Raw genomic sequence first — 26,687 nt, forward strand, 5'->3', positions numbered from 1 at the left:
GTCAGTCCCAGTGTTCCTGCATGGCTCTGAGGAACACTTTGCTGGAATGGCAGGAATGAGCAGAGATCCCGGGCCAGTGGCTGAGGTGTATCAGCAGCTCTGCAGCAGTGGCTGGCACTGGCATGTCCCAGCAGGACAGGGGATGTGAGGCCTACCAACATAGAAGGAAGGAGAAGAAGCAGCAGCAGCTCCGTCTGTGTGATGGTGAATTCCCTTCTCTCTGCCACAACAGCTCCCAGCAGTGTCCTCTGAAAACTGAAGAAACTAGCAAGCTGACCCTGCCCTCACTTTTTTCCTTCCCCCCTTCCCCCCTTCCCCACTGGGCCCAACCAAACTCTTTGTGTTTCTCAAGCACCCACTCAGTGCAGTCAGCACTCAGCAATCAGGTTTCCCCACAACTAATGTGTAAAAATTCCACAGGTGAGCCAGAACTAAAGGACACTTAATGCCCAACACTTAGTTTCACAGGGACACTGTGCTCCCTGCCTGCTTTCTCGAATTCAGCATCCATAGAGAGGAACAAGTCTGTTCCACCCATCTCTCTACCTCTAGAAAATGCAAGTTTTAAACATGACTGTAGTTGGAACAGAACAGTGCTTTGAGCTAGTCTGTGGATTTAAAATAAAGGTGAATCCTTTCTTTAACCCTATATGAGGTTACTGTTGGAGTAATTTTTAGTGTGACAATTCAGCTGGTGCTACCCCCTTCTCTGCTTGGACTGTGTAATGATTCTCAGCCTTTCAGATGTGTTACTGATTATCTTGGCTTCATTGCAAGGGTCAGAGAATTTTCACACCTCTTGCCCTCAAAGTTTTTCTTGCTAATCTTTAAGTACTTATTGTGTTAATTTCTTTGGCTTGGTTTCTGCCAAAATCCTGCTTGTAGTCTGTCAGCTGTTTTCCTTCTGTGGGTGAGTCTGTCTTTTCATTTACTCTTCTGCTATATCTTCACTGTAAAGCATGTAGTTAAAGAATCTCTTAATAGTCTCTAACAAACTAGCATATGAAACTTGCGTGCTCAGCTGCAGTTGCATGTAGGCTTTTTTTAGCTGGCAAAGCCAGTTTGAGTTTTCTGCCTCTCTCACAGCTCAGTGCTCTGATATGTTGCTACAGTAGGCTGTTGGCCTACATTGTAAAATAATAGCTGAAATTTTTATTTAAAAAGGGGGAAGGGGCCTTCGGACTTTAACTTAAATGTTAATTTCCACAGAAAGGGATTGACAGACACATGGCTATCCCTGATTGGTACTGAGAACCTTTGTTCAGAATCAGGTTTATCAGCAATAGGAACTCTATTCTAAGTTATGAGGAAGAGAGGAAGGAACAAAGATTTTCCCTCAACTCCCTTTCCCTTACAGTTAGTTCAGCAGTAGCTCATAGAATCACTGAACAGTTTGGGTTGGAAGGGACCTCAAAGATCATCTAGTTCCAACCCTCCTGCTATGGATGGGGATGCCTTCCACTAGACCAGGCTACTCAGAGCCCTATCCAGTCTGGCCTTGAACACTTCCAGGGATGGGGCATCCACAGCTTCTCTGAGCAACCTGTGTCAGGGCCTCACCACCTAGAAAGTAAAAAATTTCTTCCTATTAACCAATGTAAATCATCTCTCAGTTTGAAGACATTCCTCTTTGTTCTGTTCCTGCATACCTTTGTAAAATAGAAGAGGGGCTCCAGCCATCTCATCACCTTTGTGGCCTCCTCTGGGCTTGCTACGACAGGTCCATGACCTCCTTATGTTGGGGGGGCCAGAGCTGGACACCATATTCCAGGTGGGGTCTTAAAGGAGCAGAGAGCGAGAATCCCCTCCCTTGACTTGCTGACCATGCTGCTTTAGATGTAGTCCAGGGTCGTAGTAGAGACGGACATCGACACCTGTTTCTTCTTCCACCATAGCCAAATCTTTATTGCATAGGTCATATTTTATAGAATTACCAGAAGGCACTCTGTCAGATCTTATTGGTTGGCAATACACTCACACTTAGTTCACTGGTCGGTACATGGTATTTTGTATATCTGTCAAACTTCTGTATTTTTATTTAGTTTACATACTTTTTTCTACTGATTCTTGTCATAGAAGAGACGGACAATGACACCTGTTTCTTCTTCCATCATAGCCCCATCTTTATTGCACACAGCTTATATGGTTATCAGAAGGCACTGTGCTTAATTCCAATTGGTTAGGAACTCACTTCATTGGTTGGTAATAGTGAGTGTACATGTCAATCAAAATTTTTCTCTCTAACAATGTTTACATACTTTTTCTGCTGATTCTCATGGAACAGATCCCTTGTTACTACAGGTGCACTTGTTTTTCTCTCCAAGAATAGTTTGTTATGTTAACGAACTTTTCATTCTCAAGATGTTTTCGCATGGGAACTTGCAAACTACTGTTGTGGTTTTAAAGTAGTAACTAAAAAAATTACTAGAAAACTTACTTATTTCTTGTTGTGAGATATGGATTAGAACAAGAGCAAAACAGGCTTAAAACTTAAAAGGAATAAAGAAAGTTTATTAACAAAACTACAAGAATAAAAACACCAGAATAAACTTCCAGAATACTCTTTTATCCCCCACTACCTGACCATTCTTTTGTACACGTGACAACATAGAGACAAAAAACTTTAGAACTTTGGTGGTTAAAACAGTCTCAATTTCTGCTGCAGTCTTTTCATCAGTCTTTGTAGAGAAACAGAAGTCTTCTTCTGCTAATCTATGGAGTTTCTCACGAGAAAACTATTTTTGTTATAGTTTTCTATTTTTCTGATGCCAGCTGCCCGGAAATCCTGTCATCAGAGTTCACTCCTCCCATTTCACATCACTCTGAGGTGTGTATGGGCCATGAGTCTAGGGATGTCATCTTTTAAGGATGAGTTATTCAAAGGCAAAAGTCCTCTTCATCTGTCTCTGTGAGCTTCCCTGGAAACAGTTTTCTCATTGCCCTCAAGGCCTCAAATCTTCGCTTCACTCTGTTCCAGCAACTCACTGTATCACAATTATTCTCTCTTTTGCTCAAAATCCACACTTTGAACACTCCATTCCTCCCAATATACTCTGTCATGAATTAAAGGAGTCTTTTCAAACCACTATTGTCCATCTCCATAGCTTTAACAGAAAGATATTTTCAGCTTATAAAGCATCTCCTTATTCTCTCCCCATCTAAAACTTAACTCTTTTCTTCACTGTTTTTGGTGGTTTTATGATGTCTTTTTCATGTTGATTGTCTCTCTCTCTGTCTCTCTGGGAAAAAGGAGTAATCTGTATGTTTTATCCAGTTAGTAAAAGAATTAGTCTTAGAAAAGCTGCAAGAGTTCATTGTGTCAGGTTTCAGTCCAGCAGCAGAAACTGAAAACTAAGCCCGGCTGGCCGGCTCTGCTTCTCCCCCCCCCCCCGCGGCGTTGTCCGGCCTGGAGGGGGGAGGAGGCCAAGACAGAGCCTTGTTACCTTGTCAAAAGCAGGAAACACAAAGAGGACGAGAGAGCTTTGACTGTACATCTTAAGGGGGTGTTCACAAGTTGAACTCACTTTTCAATGGTTAAAACTGCTGTCAATTCTTAGAAATGACTGATAATTGGTCAGGAGAAAAGACTCTCATCAGCCACCAGCGGCTTCAACTTCCTTAGCTCCCAAAGCTATCTTAAAGGTAAAGCCACCCCATGACAACTACTTAGCTGCACTTAGAAGAAGTGACAGGCTAACTATTAATGTAGCAGAGCAAGGCCTGATTTTATGAGGCCTATCTTTTACAATTTCTTTACCTGTCTGCGACAGTCCATGACGGTTTCTGGGATGCAACTGCACGTTACCAAGTCATATCAAGCTTCTTGTTCACCGACACCTCAAAGTCCTTCTCAGCAGGGCTGCTCTCAATCCATACTCCACCCAGCCTGTACTTGTGCATGGGCTTGCCCTGACCCAGGTGCAGGAGCATGTGTTGAAACAAAAGTTAGCTCAGGACTCTTACAGGTCTTGAGGATGTATTAGTAACTTGTGAATGTATCTTGGGGACAGCAAAGGGGAGCTACAGAAGAGCGGAGCAGGGAAGATAGCATGAAACCCCCCAGCAGTTTTGGATAGGGCTGAGAGGAGTGAAGGAAAGCATGTGTTGTGAAGACTCAGTGGCTGGTCCGGAGGTCTGTCTGACCCCCGGCACTGCCACCGACTGTCCCAGGTAAGGGTCCCACAAGGAACAGTTGTCCAGGGGGTCTCAGCAGTTTCCAGCCAGGGTAACCCCTGCGAGTGTTCTGAGGCTTCAAGTGAACAGCTCTTTTAGAAGTGATATCAGCTCTTGTAGTAATCAGCTCAGCTCCACTCATGGGTTACACCAGCCAATGCGTAGACGAGAGACGGGAGGCCGTGTAGCATTCTGCAGAGTCCTTTATTTGCAGGCTTCGGCGAAGGGGGCCAGTGACCGTCACATCCACTGAACTGGGCAAAAGCTGGGGTTTTTATGGGGAAGAGGAGAATCGGAAAGGGACCAATGGTCTAAGACTGGGGTAAAATGACCAATAGTTTGCAAGGAGATAACATGGGGTCCCAAAGCAGGAAGGGGTTCACAGCTTAGTCACCATGACTAAGAAGTTTTGTCTTATTTTAGGGGACAGATCTCCAAGGAGGAAGCCTTTTGGAGGACTGCCCTTCCTCCACAAAGACTAGCTCTTTGATGAACATGATTTTTGCCTTGTCAGTATTCTTATGCATGTGGGAAGTCTCACCAGGGCTTTGGAGGGTCCTTTCTGGCATTTATACTGGCTTGAAAAGGGACATCACTGCCTTTCCCAAACTTGGGTTTAAGTCCAGTATGATATGGTTAACTGGAATTTTCTTCTGTTGCAGCATCCAGCCTTGTCCAGATGTGAAATATGGCAAACGTATCCATGTGTTACCAATTGATGACACAGTAGAAGGGATCACAGGGAATCTGTTTGAGGTCTATCTCAAGCCGTATTTCCTGGAAGCTTACAGACCCATCAGGAAAGGTAATAGCACCTGTTATTGAAGTCATGATGGCAGTGAATGTGAGCTAGTCCTGATACCAAATAAAAAGAATTTCTGGAAGCTTGCACAGATCTCTATGGAGCATTAGACTGAAACTGTAGAGTAAGATTTTGCTGTTGTGGATTTAATTTTTTCCTAAACTTCAGAAGAAAGAGTGATATCTCTTGCTGGCTGGTAGAGCAGCTTGATAGTTCTCTGTTATGGTTTAATTACAGCTAGCAACTGAGTACCATGCAGCTGCTCGCTCACACCTCCGCCCTCCTTCCCAGTGGAGAGGAGAATTGGAAAAAAATAAAATTCATGGGTTGAGATAAGAACAGTTTAATAATATTAATTATAATAATACTTATAATAATTGGAGAGAGAGGGAGGGAGGAATAAAACCCAAGAGATACAAGTGATGCACAGTACAATTGCTCACCCCCTGCTGACTGATGCCCAGCCCATCCTTGAGCTGCAATATGTGGCTCTTGGCCAATTCACCCCAGTTTATATTCTGGGCATGACATTCTATGGTGTGGAATATCCCTTTGGCCAGTTCAGATCAACTGTCCCAGCTATGCTCCCTCCTGGTTTCTTTTGTGCAGCTCCTTACTGGCAGAGCATGAGACACTGAAATGCCCTTGTCTCAGGGTAAACACTGCTCAGCAACAGCCAAAACATCAGTGTGTTATCAGTATTATTCTCATACTGAATCTAAAACACAGCATTGTACCAGCTATTGAGAAGAAAATTGACTCCTATCCCAGACGACACCAGGATATTCTCCTGTGTTCTTTTGCTACGTGGGATGGGAGGACATCAGAAAAGGCTTAGGTAGAACTCAGTTTAATGAGAATTTTCTCCCGAGTTCCTCCCACTTGATGGGATTGGGGAGTTGCCCACGTATTAATCAATGGGTTAGATATACTAGCTGGCACCCTGACTAAATGCACTTTTTCCAAAGTAATTTAATTAATAAATGGGAAAGTGCATAAAAAACAAATATACATTTAGAGTTGTGCTAGTAGCACGTCTGATGGAACAAATAGGTCCTAATACAATATATACACAAGTTGAATTTATCCAGCTTCTGCAGTCCAGTTTACCTAGGATTCATAGTGCAGTATCATATATTATTCTGTTTCTGGAGACAACCAGTCTAGTTATAATAACTTCAAAATTAATTTAGATTAAGTCAAGGCATTTTGCTATTTTTAGAAATGTTAAATTGAAACTGGATGGAAGAGAAACATGATTCCTTGCCTTTGTGTTTTGTATTTAGGCAGAATATTCTTTTTTTATTGTTTTCTGGTTTTGTTTGCTGTTTGTTTCTCCATGAAATTTGATGGTGCTCAAGTGGTCACAGTACATGCAGCTCTTGAATTTAAAATGCAGAGCAGTGTTAAAAATGCTGGCAGTGTATACCTGTATAACTCACTTCCTTGTCCTCTGGGGCTGCTGGTAGTACAAGGGTTGACATTTTGCAGCAGGCTACTTAAATGTGGAGTTTTATAGGTGACATCTTTTTGGTGCGTGGAGGGATGCGTGCAGTGGAGTTCAAAGTGGTGGAGACAGATCCAAGCCCATACTGCATAGTGGCTCCGGACACAGTGATCCATTGTGAGGGAGAGCCCATCAAAAGAGAGGTGAGCAGAATCCTGATGTGCAGTTCTACTGAATCCCCTCTGTCTGAAATCTGTTTTAGTGACACTCCTTAAGAGCATCAATGTTTGCAGTTCTTGTTTTGGCATTTTGTGTATTGAATGTAATGATTAAAACCTCTGGTTTCAGGAGATGAACTGCTGCTGACGATAGAGAAATGTGCTTCCAGTATCCTTCCTCATATGCGGAGATAGCATCAGTGCATAAGTTTACTGATGAGATGCCATGCTTTGGCAGCAGCTCTTTCGCATCTGCTTCCATATATCTCATGCTGGACTTAGAGTCATCTTTTAATTCCAAAGTTCCCTTGATACATAGCAGAGAGAGCTTACAATGTTGCTAAATTTCATGCCATGTGAAAAGAAAGCAATTGGTACTTTTTTCAGTGAGCAATTTGAAATCTAAATTATGGATTTTTTATTTTTTTTTCTTTTTTCCTCCCAGTCCCTTAAGGCATCTAGCCTTGAGTGTCCCAAGCCTGAGGCAGCCTGAGTGGATTGTCTGTCAGGTCTTGGCCACCTTACTGTTACAGAGTAGGAAATCTCAGAAATGGGCTAAGGTGGTTGCATGCTTCATTAAAGTAAGTGCCTTTTTACTGCCTGCAGATCAGGGTGAGTCTTAGTTTGTAGTTAGTTCTGCCTTTTGAAAAATTCACCTCTATTTGACACTTGTGAGGCTGTGTCTGGGCACTATATGAGTCCAGTTTGCGTTCTTCAGCACACAACAGAGACAAATAGGAGTAAGTTCAGCCAAGGCCACCAAAATTGATGCAGGAGCTGGAGGTCAGAATGAATGAGGAACAGCTGGGAGTGGGTTGATGCAGCACGGAGAAGGGAAGGCAAAGGATCAAGGATACTGGCAACTGCCTGATGGGAAGGTGTGGATAATTAGGCTCTCCCAAGAGCTGCACCTAGGGACAGGACTAGAAGCAATAAGACAAGCTGGATCAAGGAAAATTCCCAATGGAAAAAGGTTTCTCCAAACCCCGGAACAAGGCCTGGAGAGGGCAGGAACCTCCAGACCTGGAGACCTTCAGCACTTGATAGGGCTAGACCCTGAGCAACCTGCTTGAAGTGTAGCAGTTCCAGTTTGTGAGACTCAGACTGAGCCCCTCTTGAGATTCCAGGCTGTGTTATTTTATTTTAGCATGGCCTAATGTTACAGATAACTAAGGCCAGTAGAAATTTGGACAGCCAGATGAATGGATGCTGTAGAACTATACTGAAAGAGTTGGCTACAGGTGGTCTTATCTGCACATCTGGATTGTAACATTTTCTGTTAATTTGAGTCAATCCCAAGAGAAAACACTATGTTGGAGAACTGTATGGTAGCTAGGGTATGTCAGGTAGTTAGAAATACCACTTAGAGTTTAAGGAATAAGTATATTTTATACTGGGCTTCATTGTCTTATCATCTTTGCTAGCCAAATCAGAGGGTCACACAACTTGTTTTGCACTAGTCTATAGGGGCCCTGGCAGCAGAGGCTGTCATTCAAGAGGGTAGGCTTCAGTGAGGAATTTCCCTCTGCATATCTGGGAAGAGAGAGCTAAGAAACAATTGTAGAAGACACCAGGAAGACTTGAAAATGAGTCTCAACACATCAAAGAAATGGCAATGAGCAAAAACCTGGGTTCTGTAGACCAGGATGGATTGTTGAGCTAGTGTTTTAACTCGGATGTTTAATGTATTTCCTCCTGGGTAGGATGAAGAGGAGTCACTGAATGAAGTGGGCTATGATGACATTGGTGGCTGCCGGAAGCAGCTGGCTCAAATCAAAGAGATGGTGGAACTTCCTCTCCGACACCCTGCTCTCTTCAAGGCCATAGGGGTGAAGGTATGTCCCCATGTGCACCAGGTGGATGAGTGGGCTTGCCCTTGAAGATGACTTGATATCAGAGGTTCATGAGGTATTGGGAGGGGAATAAGTAATTTAGGGTTTGAGGAGGGGATGTTGGTTTGCTTATGTTTGGGGTTTTTTAAATGCTGGTGTTAGGAAAGTATTTCCTTACATGTTTTGGACACAGATTAAAGTACTGACAACTTGCAAAGCAGAGGGATGCTTTGAACCAGCACTGCCAGTTACTGGCAAGGTTTTTGTTGTGTGTTGTGTGAAGTAGTAAGAGTGTTGATAGCAATGCTGACATGGCAGCTGTTGCATGAGATTGCATCACAATTTCAGACTGGCTTTATCAAATGCTTACAGATTTGCTGTGAATCTACTTAGGCATTCAGATATTCACCACCTAAATCCCTTGCCTTTGTCCTCAGCCTCCACGTGGGATCCTGCTGTATGGTCCTCCTGGCACTGGTAAAACACTGATTGCCCGAGCAGTGGCCAATGAAACGGGGGCTTTCTTCTTCCTGATCAATGGTATGTTTTGTGGCTGCTTTGGCCCCAGATCTGCTGTGTGCTCATTTGACCATCTTATGGTAAGGAATGATTTTAATAGGGCTTGTAGAGCCACACTGTCTCCCTGACATCCTTCCTTACCTCTTTGAAGTGTGCATCTGGGGACACTTGGAAGCCATTTGTGTGGAATTGTCTGTAGTGGCACTTCCCTTAAGCTTGACTGTTTTGTAGGCTCGTTGGAAAGACAGCTTTGCAATACAGGGACCTAGAGTCTGTCTGGCTTAGTGTTCATATATGTTGGTGAGGGCAGAGCTGGGAGTGGTGAGATTATTCTATGAATATGGGTGCAGGATGCTTGTTTCTGTTGCTGCCAGTATGTTCCATTCAGAAAATAAGCTGATCTGCTGTGGATTTGTTTTTCTCTCAAGCAAAGCACAAGACATGTTCTGTTTCATATAACATGAATTGTGAGGAACTATCCTGCAAATTATGAGTACCTTGGGACTTAGCTACAAGTGACAGAACCTCCTATTGATCATTCTTCACCTGTAGCAGAGGTGGATACTGGTTTATGTCCTGTAAGGATCAGACTGTGACTTTTCCTCTGTGCTTTTCTGTGCCATTTTACATTCAGTGTTGGAATAACTGAACATTTGTACTTAGAGTGATGTTTTTCTTCTCTGATTTCAATCACTTAGACCCATGAAGGTGAAAGCAAAGAAGTATATAGCACAGTGTAGCAGTGAGTAGCAGTAGGGAAGTGACTTGATTTATATCTCAAGATATCAGATATAAATGGACTGTTTTTAACCATATGTTGTCCTTGTCATATACTTTCTAAGTATGTGGAAGGTGTTGCTGCATGCTAATGAGCCGGACATTTCTTTAGACACTTGTATTTCTATTGCATAATAAAAATAACATTGTCAGAGTTAGCGATGCATTCTCTGTGTGCTAGTCCCAAGCATGGAGCTGCAGTGTTGTAGATGAAGCTGGTGTGAATTGGCGAGTTACTTGTAACAAAACATTCTTAGTACTTGCTCATACCAGTGTCACTGCAGCTGGCCTGCTTCAGTCAGCTGGCAGCCTTGCACTTCCAAGGGTCAGGTTTCTTTTTCTTGGATCCTTTAGAAGCATACTTTTTCTTCATTACCACTCCCTTCAGCATGATGGAAAATCTGTAAAAACAGAATAAATCTGTGAGCCTGCACTAGTGTTCAGCAATTGTAGATCTCAGAAGAATGCTGCCCTTCCTTCTGGGATTAATGTGCTTACACATTTTTACTATTTATTCTTTGAGAGGAGATGGGGTTTGGGATGTTGCTTTTTTTGGTGATGGCTTGTTGTTGTTTTTGGTTGGTTGGTTAGTTGGTGTGTGAGTCAATACAGACAGGCAGCCAGGGCAATCACAAACCCATGGCTAAAACAGAGTAAATTTATTTCCATTACCTTGCTAACTGAAGGATCCCTGAAGCAATACCTGGACAGGGGCACATAAGCAGAGACATGGACACTGTTAGTTCATGCCAGGGGATCACTGGCTACTGTTCACACAGGCTTATCAAGGGTTATTTCCAGCTGCAAGGTCACTTGAGCACTCACCAGTGTTTTACTTTTTAGCCCATTCCTCCCAACAGTTGTGGTTTTTTTGAACTCATTTATAAAATCTTACAGAGGTAAACGTATAACTATGTAATGCATGCTATAGACAGCTTTGGTATCTTACAGCTTTTTCTTTCCCTACCCTGATAATTTGTCACCATATAATTTGACTGCTTTCCTCGTGAGCATTAACTGTGTGTGATGGCACATTACAGAGAAGCTCACCAAGTGCGAAATAGGGTAAGGGAAGAGGCAGCTAATGGTAGCTCATTGGCTAGTGTTGAATTCTGTTAGAGTAAACTGAAAACGCTGAAATTATGATAGTAAGTAATTCTGCATGCTGGTCTTGCCTGTTCAGATGCAAATTTAATGAACTTGGTTGATAGTATTTGCTTTGGCTTGAAATATAGATACATGTGGACCTTGTACTAAAAAAAATTCAGCTGCATGTTTTTGGGGCTAGCTGCCTCTCTTCTGGGTGCCACAGTTGCTATTTTTTTAGGTCCTGAGATCATGAGCAAGCTGGCTGGTGAGTCTGAGAGCAACCTGAGGAAAGCCTTTGAAGAAGCAGAGAAGAATGCTCCTGCCATCATCTTCATTGATGAACTGGATGCCATTGCTCCTAAAAGAGAGAAGGTAAAGAAAGCCTTTAGAAGGTAAAGAAGTACATCCTTTTTGGTAGCAGCTGGCATGAATCTCTTCATTTGACTACAGGGTAAAGCAGTATTTAACTTAATGCTTGAAAGCAGTTGGATGTCAGAATTTGGGTATCAGAAGAATCTGATGTAGTTCACAATGTTCCTTAACAGCTGTTGTCTGTTGTATCTGTCTGCTTTGGTGCAGTACTAGCTCCTGTGCTGTGTTTTAGAGCTTTTGGTCTAATTATTATTTTCTCTCTCCACAGACACACGGAGAGGTGGAACGTCGCATTGTGTCTCAGCTGCTGACTCTTATGGATGGACTGAAACAGAGAGCACATGTGATTGTTATGGCAGCCACTAACAGACCTAACAGCATTGACCCAGCTCTCAGGCGATTTGGTAACCATGATTGCCATCTCTTTTTTTGTGTATCAGATACTTTGTTATGGACTATGCTTCAGAGGCCTAGGAAAGATTGAGTAGAAATTAATATTAAACATCTTATGTGTTATATAAGCTTCTCTCCAGCTACTTGTTGAAATTAATTTCTAGATTTCAGCCTTTAATATATTTTGTGCTTTATTAGATTAGAACTTGTAGAAATAATGGAATACTTAGAGGGTAGCACATTTTTTCACTGCATCAATTACGTGAGGCTATTTCAGGACTAAATGCTTAAGGGGTTGTTCGTGCCTCCGGTTGCAGGAGGCTCTGAATTGTCCCATTTATCTGTTATCAATGAGAAATCTGGCAGTTTCTGAGATTCAGGTTTTCAAAACTTTGCAGTGTAAATGAATGTCTGTTGTATGACCAGTTGGTAAAGTCAAATTTGCAGGAAAAATGGCCTCTTAAATGTCTAGTGAGGTATTTGAATGTACAGCTATAGCTAGAAGAAAATTTTAGATGTACATGCCCTAGTTAATATTGCAGTAATATATGAGTTTCCAGCCTCCCCAGATATTGGGGCAGTTCATGTTTGTTACCACTTGGCTACTGCTGTGAAAGTTCTGAAAAATTTAATCTCTCAATATTTGTGGACACAAAGGTAGGAATAAATAAAAATGTCCTATGGTGTGTTGGTTAGGATAGCATATTTTCCTATAAATGAGGCTTGGAAAAAAACAGAAATCCTCTGTGTTTATATAATCCTGAACTCTACTTAATGCAGTAGTCTCACTTTCCCTAAATGGCTATAAGCCTTTCTGCCTTCTCTGATCTGACTCTGCTACTGTGCTGATTGATGCTGCAGAGAAACACAAAGTTCTGGCATTTTCTGAAATCGTTTGTGGCTTGTTGTCATGGTCCTGTGTCAGAGGAAGGCAGCAACTGCAGCTCCCTTAGTTTGCAGAATCAGCAACTCATTGTGTGCTTGTACTCCCCAGGTCGTTTTGACAGAGAGGTGGATATTGGTATCCCAGATGCCACTGGGCGCCTGGAGATCCTGCAGATTCACACAAAAAATATGAAACTGGCTGATGATGTGGATCTGGAACAGGTGAGTAGTATGCTATTAGGAAAGCTTATCTCTGCTCATTTAGGACAGCATGAATCTGGGCAAATATGTGATCTCTGGGCTTTCTTCTAACTAGATTACCAGTGACCAAAAATTCTCACTTGCTAGTTAAGAATGCTGTGGCTAAGTGAAACAAATGTGTATCAGTCCAGTCTGGAAGTGCCTTGCACTGGCCTGTGTTTGTTTGCTGTGGCATTCTCTTTAAAGATAAAGCAAGCCTGAAACAGCACTCACAGAGCTGGCTGAACATTGTGGTAATATTGGATGGATATAATCTCTGTCCTGAATGAAGAACTGCAGTCCTCAGGGTTATCTTTCTGCACACTATCTATTCCAGTTGCAACTTTGTTCTCAAGTAGGATGTGGAACAGCAGTGTCTTTGGCTGCCAAATGTGATAGCACTTATCTTGAATTTGCAGCAAAGCACTAATGTTTCTGTCCTTCAGAGTTTTGTTGCACTTCTGAATGAGGGACCAGAGCATGCATTGCCCTTGCAGAGTGCTTGCTTGTATTCCTGAGAGTCCTAGTCAATGCTCTGCTTTCAGGTGGCAAACGAGACCCATGGCCATGTTGGTGCTGACTTGGCTGCTCTTTGCTCAGAAGCTGCTCTTCAGGCTATCAGAAAGAAGATGGATCTCATAGACCTAGAAGATGAAACCATCGATGCTGAAGTGATGAACTCGCTGGCTGTAACCATGGATGACTTCAGGGTAATGCAGGAGTGCCCTTCTTTCTTTTGTGTGCAATGTCTAATTGCTTATCTGAAGCAACTGCACATAAAATGTTAGAATTGATATAATGATGTTTCTTCTAATGACAGTGGGCTCTGAGCCAGAGCAACCCTTCTGCTCTTAGGGAGACTGTGGTGGAGGTGCCACAAGTTACCTGGGAAGATATTGGTGGTCTAGAAGATGTAAAGAGAGAACTCCAGGAACTTGTACAGGTAAGGGTTTCCAACAGTTTTTTGCCTAGTCAGCTTGAAAAATAATAGTTGTCATGGTTTAGGAATGGTATTCCCCAACTTAGTGTTCCCACTGCAACACTCCAAACCACATGATGCTTGCTCACTCCCCCCTCCCCTGTGGCAGGATGGAGAGGAGAACTGGAGGCACAAAAGGTAAAGATCATGGGTTGAGATAAGAACAATTTACTGTAAACAACAATGAGGTAAGAAGACGGACAGTATTAATAACAGTGTACAGAACAGGTGAATAATTCACACGTGAGTGCTCACCATACGGAACATGACATTATTCCCGACTGCTCGCTTCACGCTACCCGACCGAAAGGAACCCACTCCTTCTGCCCCCTGTATGATGTGAGGTGGTACCCTGTCCTGGCCAGAACCAGGACAATAATAAAATTCAGAACCTCTGCACTTTCCTGTTTGGGCTGTGACTCGGGTAAATGCAAAGTTCATATGGTATTTTCATGTAATGGACTAAAATATCATGTTGTTCCATCTTAGGGGAACCTGGGGAGAGGGAGATTGTGGGAAGCAGCATCAGGCTTTCCTGAGCTGAGTCTACAGTGACATCTTGGGTGGGTGTTGTGCTACATGCAGGAACAGTAGCAGTTCTGCTTCTCTTAAGTGGAGACTAGCAATAGCACTGCTGCCAAGAATCCTGTTATGTGATTGCTTTAATACGCTAGAAAGTAGATGAAGGTTCTCATGCAGAGAGCCTCTGAAGTTTGACTTTGCAGCAGTGTTTGCATAGATAGAGGTGAGAAGTAATTGTGAAGCCTTCTATGAAAAGAGAAGCTGGAACAAAGTCATGAACAGTCTGTGGAATTGGGGTGGTTTGGGTTTGAGACATCCCTGCTTTTTCAGTTGCACTGTAGAAACAGCCTGTCTGTGAATAAAAGAATCTACTTTTCAGTCTAACTTCTGGCATTAAAATCATCACCTATCTCTGATCATGTTGGAAGGATAAATGCTCACATCAGACATCTTGACCGTCTTTGGAGGGCAGAGAAAATAGGTTAGATAATGAGCTAGCTGTTCTCATTTGCTTTTGCAGGGCAGACTGAAGTTGGGGTTAAATGTGCTGGAAAACTACCTGAACTGGTACTTAGTTCATAGGCTTTACAATTTAGCTGTGATGCTTTTCAAACCAGTGCCCATCTAAAAACACCAGTGGCACTGAGCAGGCAGACTCTTGTGCTTAGCCCACCAGAAATCAAAATTATTTGGGTTGGAAAGGACCTTAAAGATCATTCCAAACCTCCCAGCCATGGTGTAGTGGGTTGACCCTGGCTGAATGCCAGGCACCCACCAAAGCTGCTCTCACTCCCCTCTGCAGCCAGCCAGAGGAGTGAAAATTTAACAAAGAGTTCATGAGTTGAGGACTGGGGGAGATCACTCATCAAATACCATTGTGGGCAAAATAGGCTCTAATTAGACTATGAATTGAATTTATTACTAACAAAATCAGAGCAGGACAATGAGAAGTAAAATGAGCCCTTAACACCTTCTCCCCACCCCTCCCTCCTTTCCAGCTCTACCTCCTACCCCAGCAGTGCAAGGAGACAAAGCCCTCCTCAAACTGCTACAGCGTGAATCACTCTTCCGTGGGGTGCAGTCCTCCAAGGGCAGGCTGTTCCAGCAAGGTTGTCTCTCTCCATGGGCCTCCCATGGGGTCACAGCCTCCTCTCAGGCATCCATCTGCTCTGGCATGGGTGTCCCCCATGGGCTGCAGGTGGATCTCTGCATCCCCATTGATCTCCACGGGCTGCAGGAGGACAGCCTGCTTCAGTATGGTCTTCACCCACGGGATGTAGAGGAATCTCAGCTCTGGTGCCTGGAGCTCCTCCCCATCCTTCTCCACTGACCTTGATGTCTCCATAGTTTTTCTTCTCATATTCTCACCCCACTCTTCTCTGGCTGCAATTACATCTGCGCAATAACTTTTCTTTCTTCCTAGATATGTTATCACGGAGGCATTACCACCATTTCTAATTGGGCCAGCCTTGACCAGCAGTGCGTCCGTCTTTGGAGCTGCCAGGGATTGGCTCTGCCAAACATGGAGGAAGCCTCTAGAAGCTTCTCACAGAAGCCACCCCTGTAGCCCCTCTGCTACCAAAACCAGGCCATGCAAACCCTATATACATGGACAGGGACACCTTCCGCTAGACCAGGTTGCTCAGAGCCTCATCCTGCCTGGCCTTGGATACTTCCAGGGATGAAACATCCACAACTGCTCTGGGCAACATATGCCAGTGCCTCACCACCTTCACAATAAATAATTTTTTCCCAACATCCAATCTAAATCTACCCTCATTCAGTTTGAAGCCATTCCCCCATGTCTTATCACTACATGTACTTGTAAAAAGTCCCCTCTCTGGCTTTCTTGTAGGCACCCTTTAGGTACAGGAAGGCTATTTTAAGATCTTCCCAGAGCCTTTTCTAGGCTGAACAGCCCCAGCTCTCTCAGCCTGTCTTCATAGGAGAGGTGCTCCAGCCCTCTGATCACCTCCCTGCTGGGCTTGCATCAGCAGGTCTACATCCTTATTTTGAGTGCCCTAGAACTGGATGCAGTACTCCAGGTGGGGTCTCACAAGAGCAGAGCAGGGGGGCAGAGTCACAGAACAGTTGAGGTTAGAAGAGACTGCAGTGGATCATCTGGTCCAACCTCCCTGCTCAAGCAGAGTTATCCCAGAGCACATGGCACAGAATTGCATTCAGACAGTTCTTGAATATCTCCAGTGAGGGAGACTGCATAACCTCTGGGCAATCTGTTCCAGTGCTCAGTCACCTGCACAGTAAAGAAGTTCTTCCTCATGTTCAGGTGGAACTTCCTGTGCATCAGTTTCTGCCCATTGCCTCTCATCCTATTGCTTGGCACCACTGAGAAGAACCTGATCTGTCCTCTTGATGATCCTCTCTTCAGATACAGATACACGTTGATGAGGTCCCCTCTCAGTTGTCTCTTAAAGCTGAACAGGCTCAGCTCCTTCAGCCTTCCCTCATAAGAGAGATGCTCCAGTCCCTTAATCATCTTTGGCACCCTCCACTGGACACACTCCAGGAGCTCCATGTCTCTCTTGTACTGAGGAGCCCAGAATGGGACACAGCACTCCAGATGCAGCCACACCAGGCCTGAGTAGAAGGGTAGGACCACCTCCCTTGACCTGCTGGCAATGCTCTTCTTAATGCACCCCAGGATCCCATTTGCCTTCTTGGCTACAAGGGCACTGCTGGCTCATGGACAATTTGTTGTCCACCAGGACCCCCAGGTCCTTCTGCAGAGCTGCTTTCCAGCAGGTCACCCCCAGCCTGTACCAGGGCCTAAGGTTATTCTTCCCCAGGTGTGGGTCCCTGCATTTACCTTTGTTGAATTTCAGACAGTTCTTCTCTGCCCATCTCTCCAATCTGTCGAGGTCCTTCTGAATGCATGCACAACACTCGGGTATTGGCCACTCCTCCCAGCTTTGTGTTGTCAGCAAACTTGCTAAGGAGACATCTACCCCTTCATCCAAGTTATTGGTGAACAAGTTAATCAATACTGGGCCCAGTATTGAACCTTGGGGGATACCACTAGTGACAGGCCTCCAACTAGACCCTGTGCCACTGATTATGACCCTCTGGGATCTGCCATTCAGCCAGTTCTCAATGCATTTGTCTGTCCACTCATCCAGTCCACACTTTCTGAGTTTGCCTATGAGGATTTGAGAGTGCCAAAAGCCTTGCTGAAGTCGAGTTAGACAATATCCACTGCTCTCCCCTCATCCATCCATGTAGTTGTTTCACTGTAGAAGGCAATCAGGTTGGTCAAGCCATGATTTCCTTTTAGTAAATGCATGCTGACTACTCCTGATCACCTTGTCATCCATGTGGATAGAGATGGCCTCCAGTATGAGGAATCACCTTTTCAGGGATTGAGGCGAGGCTGACTGGCTGGTAGCTCCCTGGGTCATCTTGCTTGCCTTTTGTGAAGACTGGAGTGACATTTGCTTTCTTCCAGTCCTCAGGCACCTCTCCTGATCACCACCTTTCAAAGATGATTGTGAGCAGCCTCACTCTGGTGTCCATCAGCTCTCTTAGCACTCGTGGATGAATCCCATCACAGCCCATGGACTTGTGGATATCAAGTTTGTTTAGGTGTTCTCTGACCCAATCCTCCTTGACCAGGGGAAGGTCTTCCTTCCAACATTCCTTTACCCTGGTCTCCTGGGTCAGAGACCCCTGAGGGCTGGTCTTGTTGGTGAAGACTGATGCAAAGAAGGCGTTCAGTAACTCTGCCTTCTTGGCATCCTCTGTCACCATGATCCCCTCTCCATTTACTAATGGTCCCACATTATCCTTAGTTTTCTTTTTGTTACTGATGTATTGGAAGAAGCCCTTCTTTTTGTCCTTGACATCCTTGGCCAGATTTAATTCCAGATGGGCCTTGGCCTTCCTTGTCTCATTTCTACTTACTCTGACAACCTCTATATTCAGTCCAAGTGGCCTGACCCTGCTTCCATCTGCTGTGTGTTTCTTGCTTTTGCTTGGGTCCCCTTTGCCTGATTTCTTGCTCATTGGGATGTACCATTCTTGAGCCAGGAGGAAGTGGTGCTTGAATATTGACCAAGTCTCTTGGACTCCTCTTCCCTGCAGGACTTGTTCCCATGGGATTCTTCCAAGAAGACCCCTGAAGAGGCTAAAGTTAGCTCTTCTGGAGTCCATGCTTACAATCTTACTTGCTGCTCTGCTTCCTCCTTGCATGACACTGAACTCATCAATCTCATGGTCACTACAGCCAAGGCTGCCCCAAACCTTTATATCTACAAAAAGGCCTTCCCTGTTTGTTAGTATGAGGTCAAGCAACACATCATTCTGTTACCAAAAATTTGGTAAAATAAAAAACTCCTTAACACAAATGTAGCATTAAGAGGCAGGCATTCTTTATTCAGCCAGATGCACGAGGGGATAGCTCCTCCAAAATATTGTACAAGTTGAGTACAGGAAAGGCCCTCTTTATATACTGTGTTTTACATACATATTCATTGATTGTCCCAGAATAAACATACATATGGTAATAATTTTCCCAAAATCATTAACATATTTTCCTTCCCCTTTACACATGTGTTCTTTTGTCCTGGGGGTCTCTTTGGTGGTCTTTAGTGATTTGGGACCCCAATGTAGCACCTGACCTGGTTGAGTTAGTGGGGCATTGGGATTGGTGAACTTACAGTTCTCCTTACACAATGGGCATTGTGCAGTTCATAGGCCAGTGGGTTTTGGAGAACAAGCATTGTGTTTGCTCATCAGATGTAGACAATTTTTCATCTGGTAATGTTCCCCCCTTTGATGTTGCTCTATTGGGAACGGCGAGAAGAACGACACATACTTTCTCGTGGAGTCGAACTGGAGAAGTTTCTCCTCGGTTTATTACTTCAGGTCTTTTTTATAGATCAATACATGAAAAGTACAGAAAAGAAAACTTATTGGTTAGTAAATTAACACATCACCATCATTGGTCAGTGGGGTTCACCACCCCTCGACTTTCTCTTGCAAGAAAACAAGGAACAGACAAACAGCACCTGCAAGGCTGCTCTCTATCTCTGAGGATTGTTTTAATTTCTCCTTATGAATTCCCAGGCTACTTTCCCAGGCAAGACTGAGAAAGCTATGTAGCCTGCAATGTCCACAGGTACCGTGCTCCCTGCTTCACAGGTAGTATCTATACTTTGAGGCTTGTGAAGCTTGCCTTTTCAAGCTTTCATAAACCTCACTTTGATTTTTAATAACATCATATAAGTTTCTTGCAGTGCATTAGCAATTATGTTTTTTATGCAGCTTAAAGCAAACATCATAATCACAATTATTGCTATGATCACAATTATGCTTTGCAAAATTGAGGCCAACCAACTACTCAGAGAAAGTCCAAATCCTTTAAATATTTTATTTAACCAGTTACTTTCTAATTTTGTCTTTAATTTTCTGCTAGATGCAGCAACTGATTTTATCCTCTCTATCTGATCATCTAATTTAGCAGTCACATTCAAAATGTGCACACAACAAATATTGTTGTTTAAATTTAAGTATCCACATACTCCATGTTCATGTAGTAGTAATAGATCTAAAGCCAATCTGTTTTACAAGGTCATTTTAGTCGTGCCTTGCAATTGGTCATTTATTTTGGCAAACCCCAATTGAGTTGTATTTGCTAAAGCTTCCATTTGCAAAGTCAAATTGTGTATAGCTAGTCTGTTCCTAAAGGTAAATATTTGACAAGTAAAGATGGATTTTTATATTTATCCAACTATAGTTTTCATATCCTTCTCACGTGTTCCCACATTTTTGTCAAATTGCTGACTAAAGTTCCCCATGGAACTGGATTTTCTGCAGAGGTTGGTATTGGTAAACAAGCTGTTATAGAAGTTACATTCTATAATCTGACTTTAGGACCATATTCCCCTTCCAATAATTTAAGATCATAGCTTTTATTATTATTATAAATATGCATTTATCAGCTTCATCTAAGTCCAATAAATAGTATGCCCCTAGAAAATCACATTCTATACCTTAAAACTGTAGGATTTCTATGAAAAACCTCCAAGGTATTAGTCTTGTTTCTGCTGCGTTTAATGTGTGGTTGCTGGTTTTACCTGCATGTAATGAAGCCAGGGTTCAATTCCTTTTATCTTGAATGCAATGTAGGTTACCCGGAGGACTTGATATGGTCCCTTCTACTTCTCCTGGATTGCTCCAAAATTCCAGGTTCTGATGCACACTGTATCTCCTGGTCAGAAAGGATGTACAGGCAAGTCTAGCCACAATAATCTGTTGACAATATTGTGCCTTTTAAGACTTAAGAGTTAGTTCCAGTTCATTAAATATTAATTTCAGCAAAATTTTTGAGACTTCCCTTGCCTTGTTGGTGCAACATGGGAAAGCCTCTGGCCATCCAGAAGAAGTATCTACCAGTACCAAAATGTACCAGTCCCTATTCTGCCTAGGCAGTTCTGCAAATTCAATTTTTCCAATAATTGCCTAGTGAATTCTCATGTTTCACTAGCCCTGGAGGCAGCCTTCTTCCGTCCTTGGGATTATTTTGCAAAACAAATCACATATTTTTCAACAACTGATCTATTAATTTCTGTCATCTTTGTGCTTACTATGTTCCTTGATAAACTAGTTACCATATTCTCTATTTCCTAATGTGTTTCCTGATGTTTTAGTTCTGTTATCTTATACATTAATTGTGAAGGTACAATTACCTGCCCACATGAGGTTACCAATCACCTGCTGGGATTTCCCATAGCTTCTAATGATGGGGCTAACTGCCTGTCCTGATTACTATAATTTGTTTTTTGTTCCCAGACATTCAACTTTTTACTAGGTGTTAGTGCAAGGATACCTTTTTCAGCAACCTCTAGTTGTTTAGTCAGCTAGTCGATTCCCTGTATTAACTGGGGAGTTTCCAAACTGATGGACTTTACAAGGGCATCATGGCCACTTCTGAGTTTTGCACACTCTGTAGTAGTTGAATAATTTATTTTTTGTACTTAATAGGAGGCTTCTGTGCCAATAACAATCCCCTTTCCTTCCATATGGTTTCATGGGTGTGTATTAGTCCAAAAGCATTTTAAATCAGTCCATCTGTTTACTCTTTCAGTGGTTTCTAACACTTGTAATTACTTTTGCTTTTTGTGCTGATGTGTTAAAAGGTAAAGCCTGGGCTTCTATTGTCTGGGTTGAGGTTCCCACTGCATACCCAGCCTGTTTTCCATTTCGTACCATGCTGCTCCCACCAGTGTATAGGTGCAGTTTCTGGTCCTGGATGGGATTGCTCTTGAGATCCAGTCTGACAGAACACACTTATCCAATGGTTACTAGGCAGTCATGGTACAAAGGTCTCTGGGCTTCTTCTGAAGCCTGGAGAAACATGACTGGGTTTAAAGTAATCATTACCTTAAGCAGCTCAACATTGTCCTGCTCCAATAGGGCAAGCTGGTATTTCAGCATCCTGCTGGTGAAAACAAATGTCTTCTTTTTTGTTCCAGCTATTACCATGTTGGGCACATATCAGCTTTTGTGTTTCTCTGCAGCTACCACTGCTCTCAGGTATCTGGGTCATCCTTTACTCACATTGTCCAATTGTTTGGACAGGCTTGCTTCTATGACCCCAAATGCTGCACCAGTACCCCTAGTGCCAGGTGCATCCTTTCATGCCCAAATAACTCAAATGGTTTGGTTCAAATGTGAGAGTTACAATGCAGGGGTTGTCATTAAGGTTCTTTTAGGGCTTCAAAGGCCCTCTGACTCTCAGGAGTTCATACTAAGTATTTTTAAGTGGGGGATTGTACAAGGGTTTTGCCAGTACTCTGTAATTGTCAATCCATAACTGATACCATCTGGCCACACCCTAAGAAGGCTTGTAGTCCTTTGCTCTGGAGTCTGACAAATGGCTTCTTTTCAGCTGCTTCCCAAGCTTCTTTTTTCCTGCAAGATCTCAGAACTAAGATATTACTGCTTTGCTTGAAGCCTTACCCAGCTCCTCCTTGGTTTGGAGAGCACTAAACCTGTTTATTAATAGCAAGTCTTCAGGAGGAACAAGAGCATTCCTCCTTGTACAGAGTGGTTAGTTCCCAGCCTTCTTTTGACTTTGGATTTCTTGAGACATGGTGCAGAGCCTGCGTGTATCTCCAGTGTACAGGGGGGCTGAAACTCTGGAGTCTGTAGGGTCTCTGAGACTATTCTATCTTTTTCTCATTTTCATGAATGCTGTGCAGTCTGCTTGCTTCCTCACATAACTCCTTGACCTGGTGACATAGCTCCTTGACAGGGACACACCTGCAGAGGAGATGACAGCCCCAGCTTCCCAGACAGGCATCAGGCACTCCTTACAACGAGGCCTGCAGAGCTGCATCTACTGTCAGGTCTGTCACTGGTGCAGCAATTCCAACAGCCACTGGGGAATGAGCTCTACAGTGTCATCACCATAACATTGGGAGCTCACACTAGTAAGACTGGGAAAGAAGGGGCTTCCTTTGCCCCTTGGCGTTAACTGCTGTTCCTATTTGCTGCTCTCTGGTACTGCTACTGTGTTGGTCCTCCTATGGAGAGGAGCCCTTCCTTGTCAACTGCCGTGCAAACTGCTGCACCCCACCTTGGCTGATATGCCATGTCCTGTTTGCCCCCTCTGTTTGCTGTGCTCCTGGTCTCTCGTGCTCCCTGAGGGCTTCTGCACCTGAGCTGTTCACCTCTGTGAGTGACAGTTAGACTGAGCTTAAATCAGCTGCTGTCACTCCTGGCCCTGCCCATGCTGAGTCAGCTGCTCTTGTTCAAGTTTCACATGGGTCTTGATGCTCTCCTGGGGTTACCCTGCCTTTAGAAACTCACTGTTTGCTGCAGTCTCCTGCTCTGCTGCAGGATGTGTCTGCACAAGAGCTGTTTGCTCCCTCAATGTGCTAGCCATGCTTTGATGCAGCCCAAGACACTGTTGGTTTCTAGGCTGCGAGTGCAGATTGCCGGCTCGTGTTGAGCTTCTCATCAACCACCACCCCCAAGTCCTTCTCGGCAGAGCTGCTCTCAATGCACTTTCTGTCTAGCCTGTATTTGTGCTGGGGATTGCCCTGACCCAGGTGCAGGACCTTGCACTTGGCCTTGTTGAACTTCATGAGGTTTGCACAGACCTACCTCTCAAGCCTGTCCAGGTCCCTCTGGATGTCATTCATTCCCTCCAGCGTGTTGACTGCACCACACAGCTCAGTGTCATTGGCAAACTTGCTGAGGGTGCACTCAATCCCACTGTCCGTGTCACTGACAAAGATGGTAAATAGTGCTAGTCCCAACACTCACCCCTGAGGACACCACTTTTCACTGGTCTTCACTTGGAACTGTTGACTGCAACTCTTTGAGAGTGACCATCCAGCCAATTCTTCATCCACTGAGTGGTCCACCCATCAAATCCCAGTCTTTCTAGTTTAGAGCCCAGGATGCCATGTGGGACACTGTCAAATGCTTTGCACAAGTCATCTCAGGTAGTGCTTGTGGTAGGAGCAGAAACAACTGGTCTAGTGGAAGGTGTCCCTGCCTGTGGACTAGATGATTTTTGAAGGTCCCTTCCAACCCAAACAATTATGTGATTCTAAGATATAGTCCTGTTCTGGCTTATATTAAGAGGTTTTTATTTGTTTGTTTTGTTCTCTTTCAGTATCCTGTGGAACACCCAGACAAATTCCTCAAATTTGGCATGACCCCATCAAAAGGGGTTCTGTTCTATGGGCCACCTGGTTGTGGTAAGACACTCCTGGCCAAAGCTATTGCTAATGAATGCCAGGCAAACTTCATTTCCATCAAGGGGCCGGAATTACTCACCATGTGGTTTGGTGAGTCTGAAGCCAACGTGCGTGAGATCTTTGACAAAGTAAGTGTTTCTTCTACTCCTTGTGTTATGTTTGTGCTGAGGTACTCCCAAACCGCACTGCACCTGTCTTACTGGCCTGGTTCTTGTTTGTGTGTTTTGTTTTCCCTGCTTGCACTAAGAGCAGAGGCTGCTTTTCTGATGTTAGTGTATGAATTCTCTTTGGCAATACAGCTATTTAGATGGTTTTCTCCTACTGGAACTTGTATCTGTTATTACAGGATTATAAATGTCCCAGTGTCTTTGCAGTGAGGCTAGCGTTAGGATCGTATAGATATTCTCTGCATCCCTGAAAATTTATTTCAACACCTCATTAGCCATCACCTTCTACAAATTTTTAAAGCATGTTATGGGTTCTTTTTCTGCAGTTGGACTAAATGATCATTGTAGGTCACTTCAAACTGAAATTATTCTATTCTGTTCTGGTCCTGCAATATATATGGCTTGCAAAGAAGCTCACATCCACTGCCCAGTTTCCCTGTAGATAGTTTGACCTCCTATCCCAGGAGGTTATCTGCATGGATTATCTTGGGAATCCTCACTCCTGTGTTCAGGGAAGGTGCTGAAAGAGCAAAGTTGGGAAGAGAGTGAGAGAGAAAAATTTAGGTTGAGAGGGAACCTCAGAGGCTATCTGGTCCAGCTGTTTGTCCAGAGCAGGGAGGTAGCTTGGAAATTCAATCAGATTGCTCAGGGCTGTCTTGGTTTGACAGACAGGTGTCTGCCAAGGAAGGTGGGAACCTCCCCTGGAATGGAAAATATGACCTCCTTCCCTCTGAATTATTATAACTTTGAAATTAAGGGGCTCTCAGGCAAAGATATGGGAAAAGGAATAACAGTTCTTTACTAGCATGTATATGTATAGCAAGGCAAACAAGCAACAGCAATGGCAGCAACAACAAACAAAACCAGAAACCCAGTAACAGCCTTCTCTCGGCTGTCAAGCACTTTCCCCTTTTGGTGTAGTTATGGTCACAGCCGGCAGGGGCACTGTTGGCTCCTGGCAGGGCAGGTGCAATGATTCAGTCGTGGCTGCAGGCACAGAAGTAATTCTCGTGCTGTAGCACGAGCTCAGCTGTCTCTCTCACGTGGGTAATGGCGGGCACAGGCGGCGGAAGAGATGGAAAAAGGGCTTCCTTTACAAACTCATGCAAGGGCAGTTGGTCCTGGTGACCCTCCAGATAGCAAAATGAGCTGTAGCAGGAACCTTGGAAGCAGCAAGCTGGAACGGCAGAAGCGAGCAGACCCAGGGTAGCAAACGAAATGCATCAGAAACTCTGCAGCTGTAGCAGGAGCTGTGGGGTGTCCTGGTAGGCACAGTGCTGGGTTACAGTGTAGCAAAAACCCCAGAGCAGTGACAGAAAAATAGTGGGGCTGGGCAGCGGCAGCCCAGCTCCCAAACGCACCTGGGAGAGGCTCCCTTGGAGGGGGAGAGGCTTGGGGTCCCGGGTTTTCCCCTGAGGTACCTGAGTATATAGAGAGCGAGGGTCCTTTCCAGCGATGTAGGATGTTAATAAGGTCTCAGTGCAACAGTCGCTCTTTCAACAAGCAAAAGCCTCACTTATGGTAGGAGATAACAGTAACGGGCTGGACTCTGCAGTGGCAGTGATAGCAGCAGCTCGACTGTTCCCACTGATCTGGAAAGAGAGGGAGAGGAGCTGAGCCCAGCCCCTTACCCCCAGGCCAAAATCTTGGGGTATCTTTGCCCTTCCAAAGAGAAAACCCCTCAGGAAAGAGTAGCCAGCTGCACCCTTCCCCCTCCTCCCAGCCACATATTTTGTCTCTCTTAAGTATTAGTAGTTATAGTCTCTTAGCAACAAATGGGACAAAATTCCATAAGAGAAACAAAAAAAAAAAAAAGGGAAAAATCCTAACCTCCAACAAGGACCTTGTGTTCTGAACATGTGCTAAGGATGGAGAATCCCTGACCTCTCTGAGCCCTGTGCTAGTGTTTGAGCTCTCACATTGTGAAGATTTTTTTTTTTCCCCCCCTTATTTCTAACTGGAATTTTCTTTGCAGCCATTTGTGTCTCTGGTCTTTCATCCTTTTGCTGTGCATTTTGAAGAAAGATATAGCTCCCTTTTCCCTATAACTCTACATATTAGGTAGCTGAAGACAGATTGGATTTCCCCCTTCCATTTGATATTTCTTATCTGTGAGAAAAACCCCACTCAAAATTTTTAAAAGTTTAATAAGGGATAATAAAGGACAAATCAATAAAGCAAAAGTAACAGCACTGGGTGCTTGCCAATGGCCAGAGGCACACTGGCTAACCATAGCAACTCTTACATACTTTTTCCATTGCCTTGGTCAAATACATATTCATAAAGATTATACATATTCAGACATTTGTTTGAACTCGTTTACCTGTTCTGGGAATTCTTTAGCTTGGTTCAACCCCTGACCCACCTTTTTAGAGTACGTGCAGTAATTGTGGATGTGGTTTTGAGGGTCGTGTGTCACTTCCTCACAACGGCCCCCTTTTCTGTGGTTTCAGCAGGTGACAGTTATGGATAGTTGAAGGGTCAGTAGCAGGGATCCTCATCACATTTGTTCCTTAAATGTTATCTGATCATGCAGATGGTTTT

General features: G+C 44.0%; 1 protein-coding gene and 1 long non-coding RNA gene across 2 annotated transcripts in view; one reads left to right on the forward strand and one right to left on the reverse strand.

The window, feature by feature from the left end:
* LOC148183426 (transitional endoplasmic reticulum ATPase-like) overlaps nucleotides 1-26,687 on the forward strand; it is a 52,772-nt gene that overhangs the window by 17,902 nt on the left and 8,183 nt on the right. Inside the window, exons 4-13 of the mRNA XM_088061410.1 lie at nucleotides 4,836-4,978; nucleotides 6,495-6,625; nucleotides 8,344-8,475; nucleotides 8,910-9,012; nucleotides 11,096-11,229; nucleotides 11,498-11,633; nucleotides 12,617-12,729; nucleotides 13,293-13,457; nucleotides 13,568-13,690; nucleotides 23,892-24,104. Of these exons, the coding sequence (XP_087917536.1) occupies nucleotides 4,836-4,978; nucleotides 6,495-6,625; nucleotides 8,344-8,475; nucleotides 8,910-9,012; nucleotides 11,096-11,229; nucleotides 11,498-11,633; nucleotides 12,617-12,729; nucleotides 13,293-13,457; nucleotides 13,568-13,690; nucleotides 23,892-24,104 (1,393 nt within the window). The remainder of the gene's footprint in view (nucleotides 1-4,835; nucleotides 4,979-6,494; nucleotides 6,626-8,343; nucleotides 8,476-8,909; nucleotides 9,013-11,095; nucleotides 11,230-11,497; nucleotides 11,634-12,616; nucleotides 12,730-13,292; nucleotides 13,458-13,567; nucleotides 13,691-23,891; nucleotides 24,105-26,687) is intronic.
* Nucleotides 19,092-23,878, reverse strand: LOC148183427 (uncharacterized). The gene is made up of 2 exons (XR_015773598.1): nucleotides 20,341-23,878; nucleotides 19,092-19,131 (listed from the first exon to the last, which is right to left on the reverse strand). It is a non-coding gene; the product is annotated as an uncharacterized LOC148183427 (long non-coding RNA).

The sequence above is a fragment of the Pseudopodoces humilis genome, chromosome 12, assembly GCF_049639895.1.
Source record: "Pseudopodoces humilis isolate 2021_Gansu_Grassland_sample_001 chromosome 12, ASM4963989v1, whole genome shotgun sequence".
NCBI classification, from domain to species: Eukaryota; Metazoa; Chordata; class Aves; order Passeriformes; family Paridae; genus Pseudopodoces; species Pseudopodoces humilis.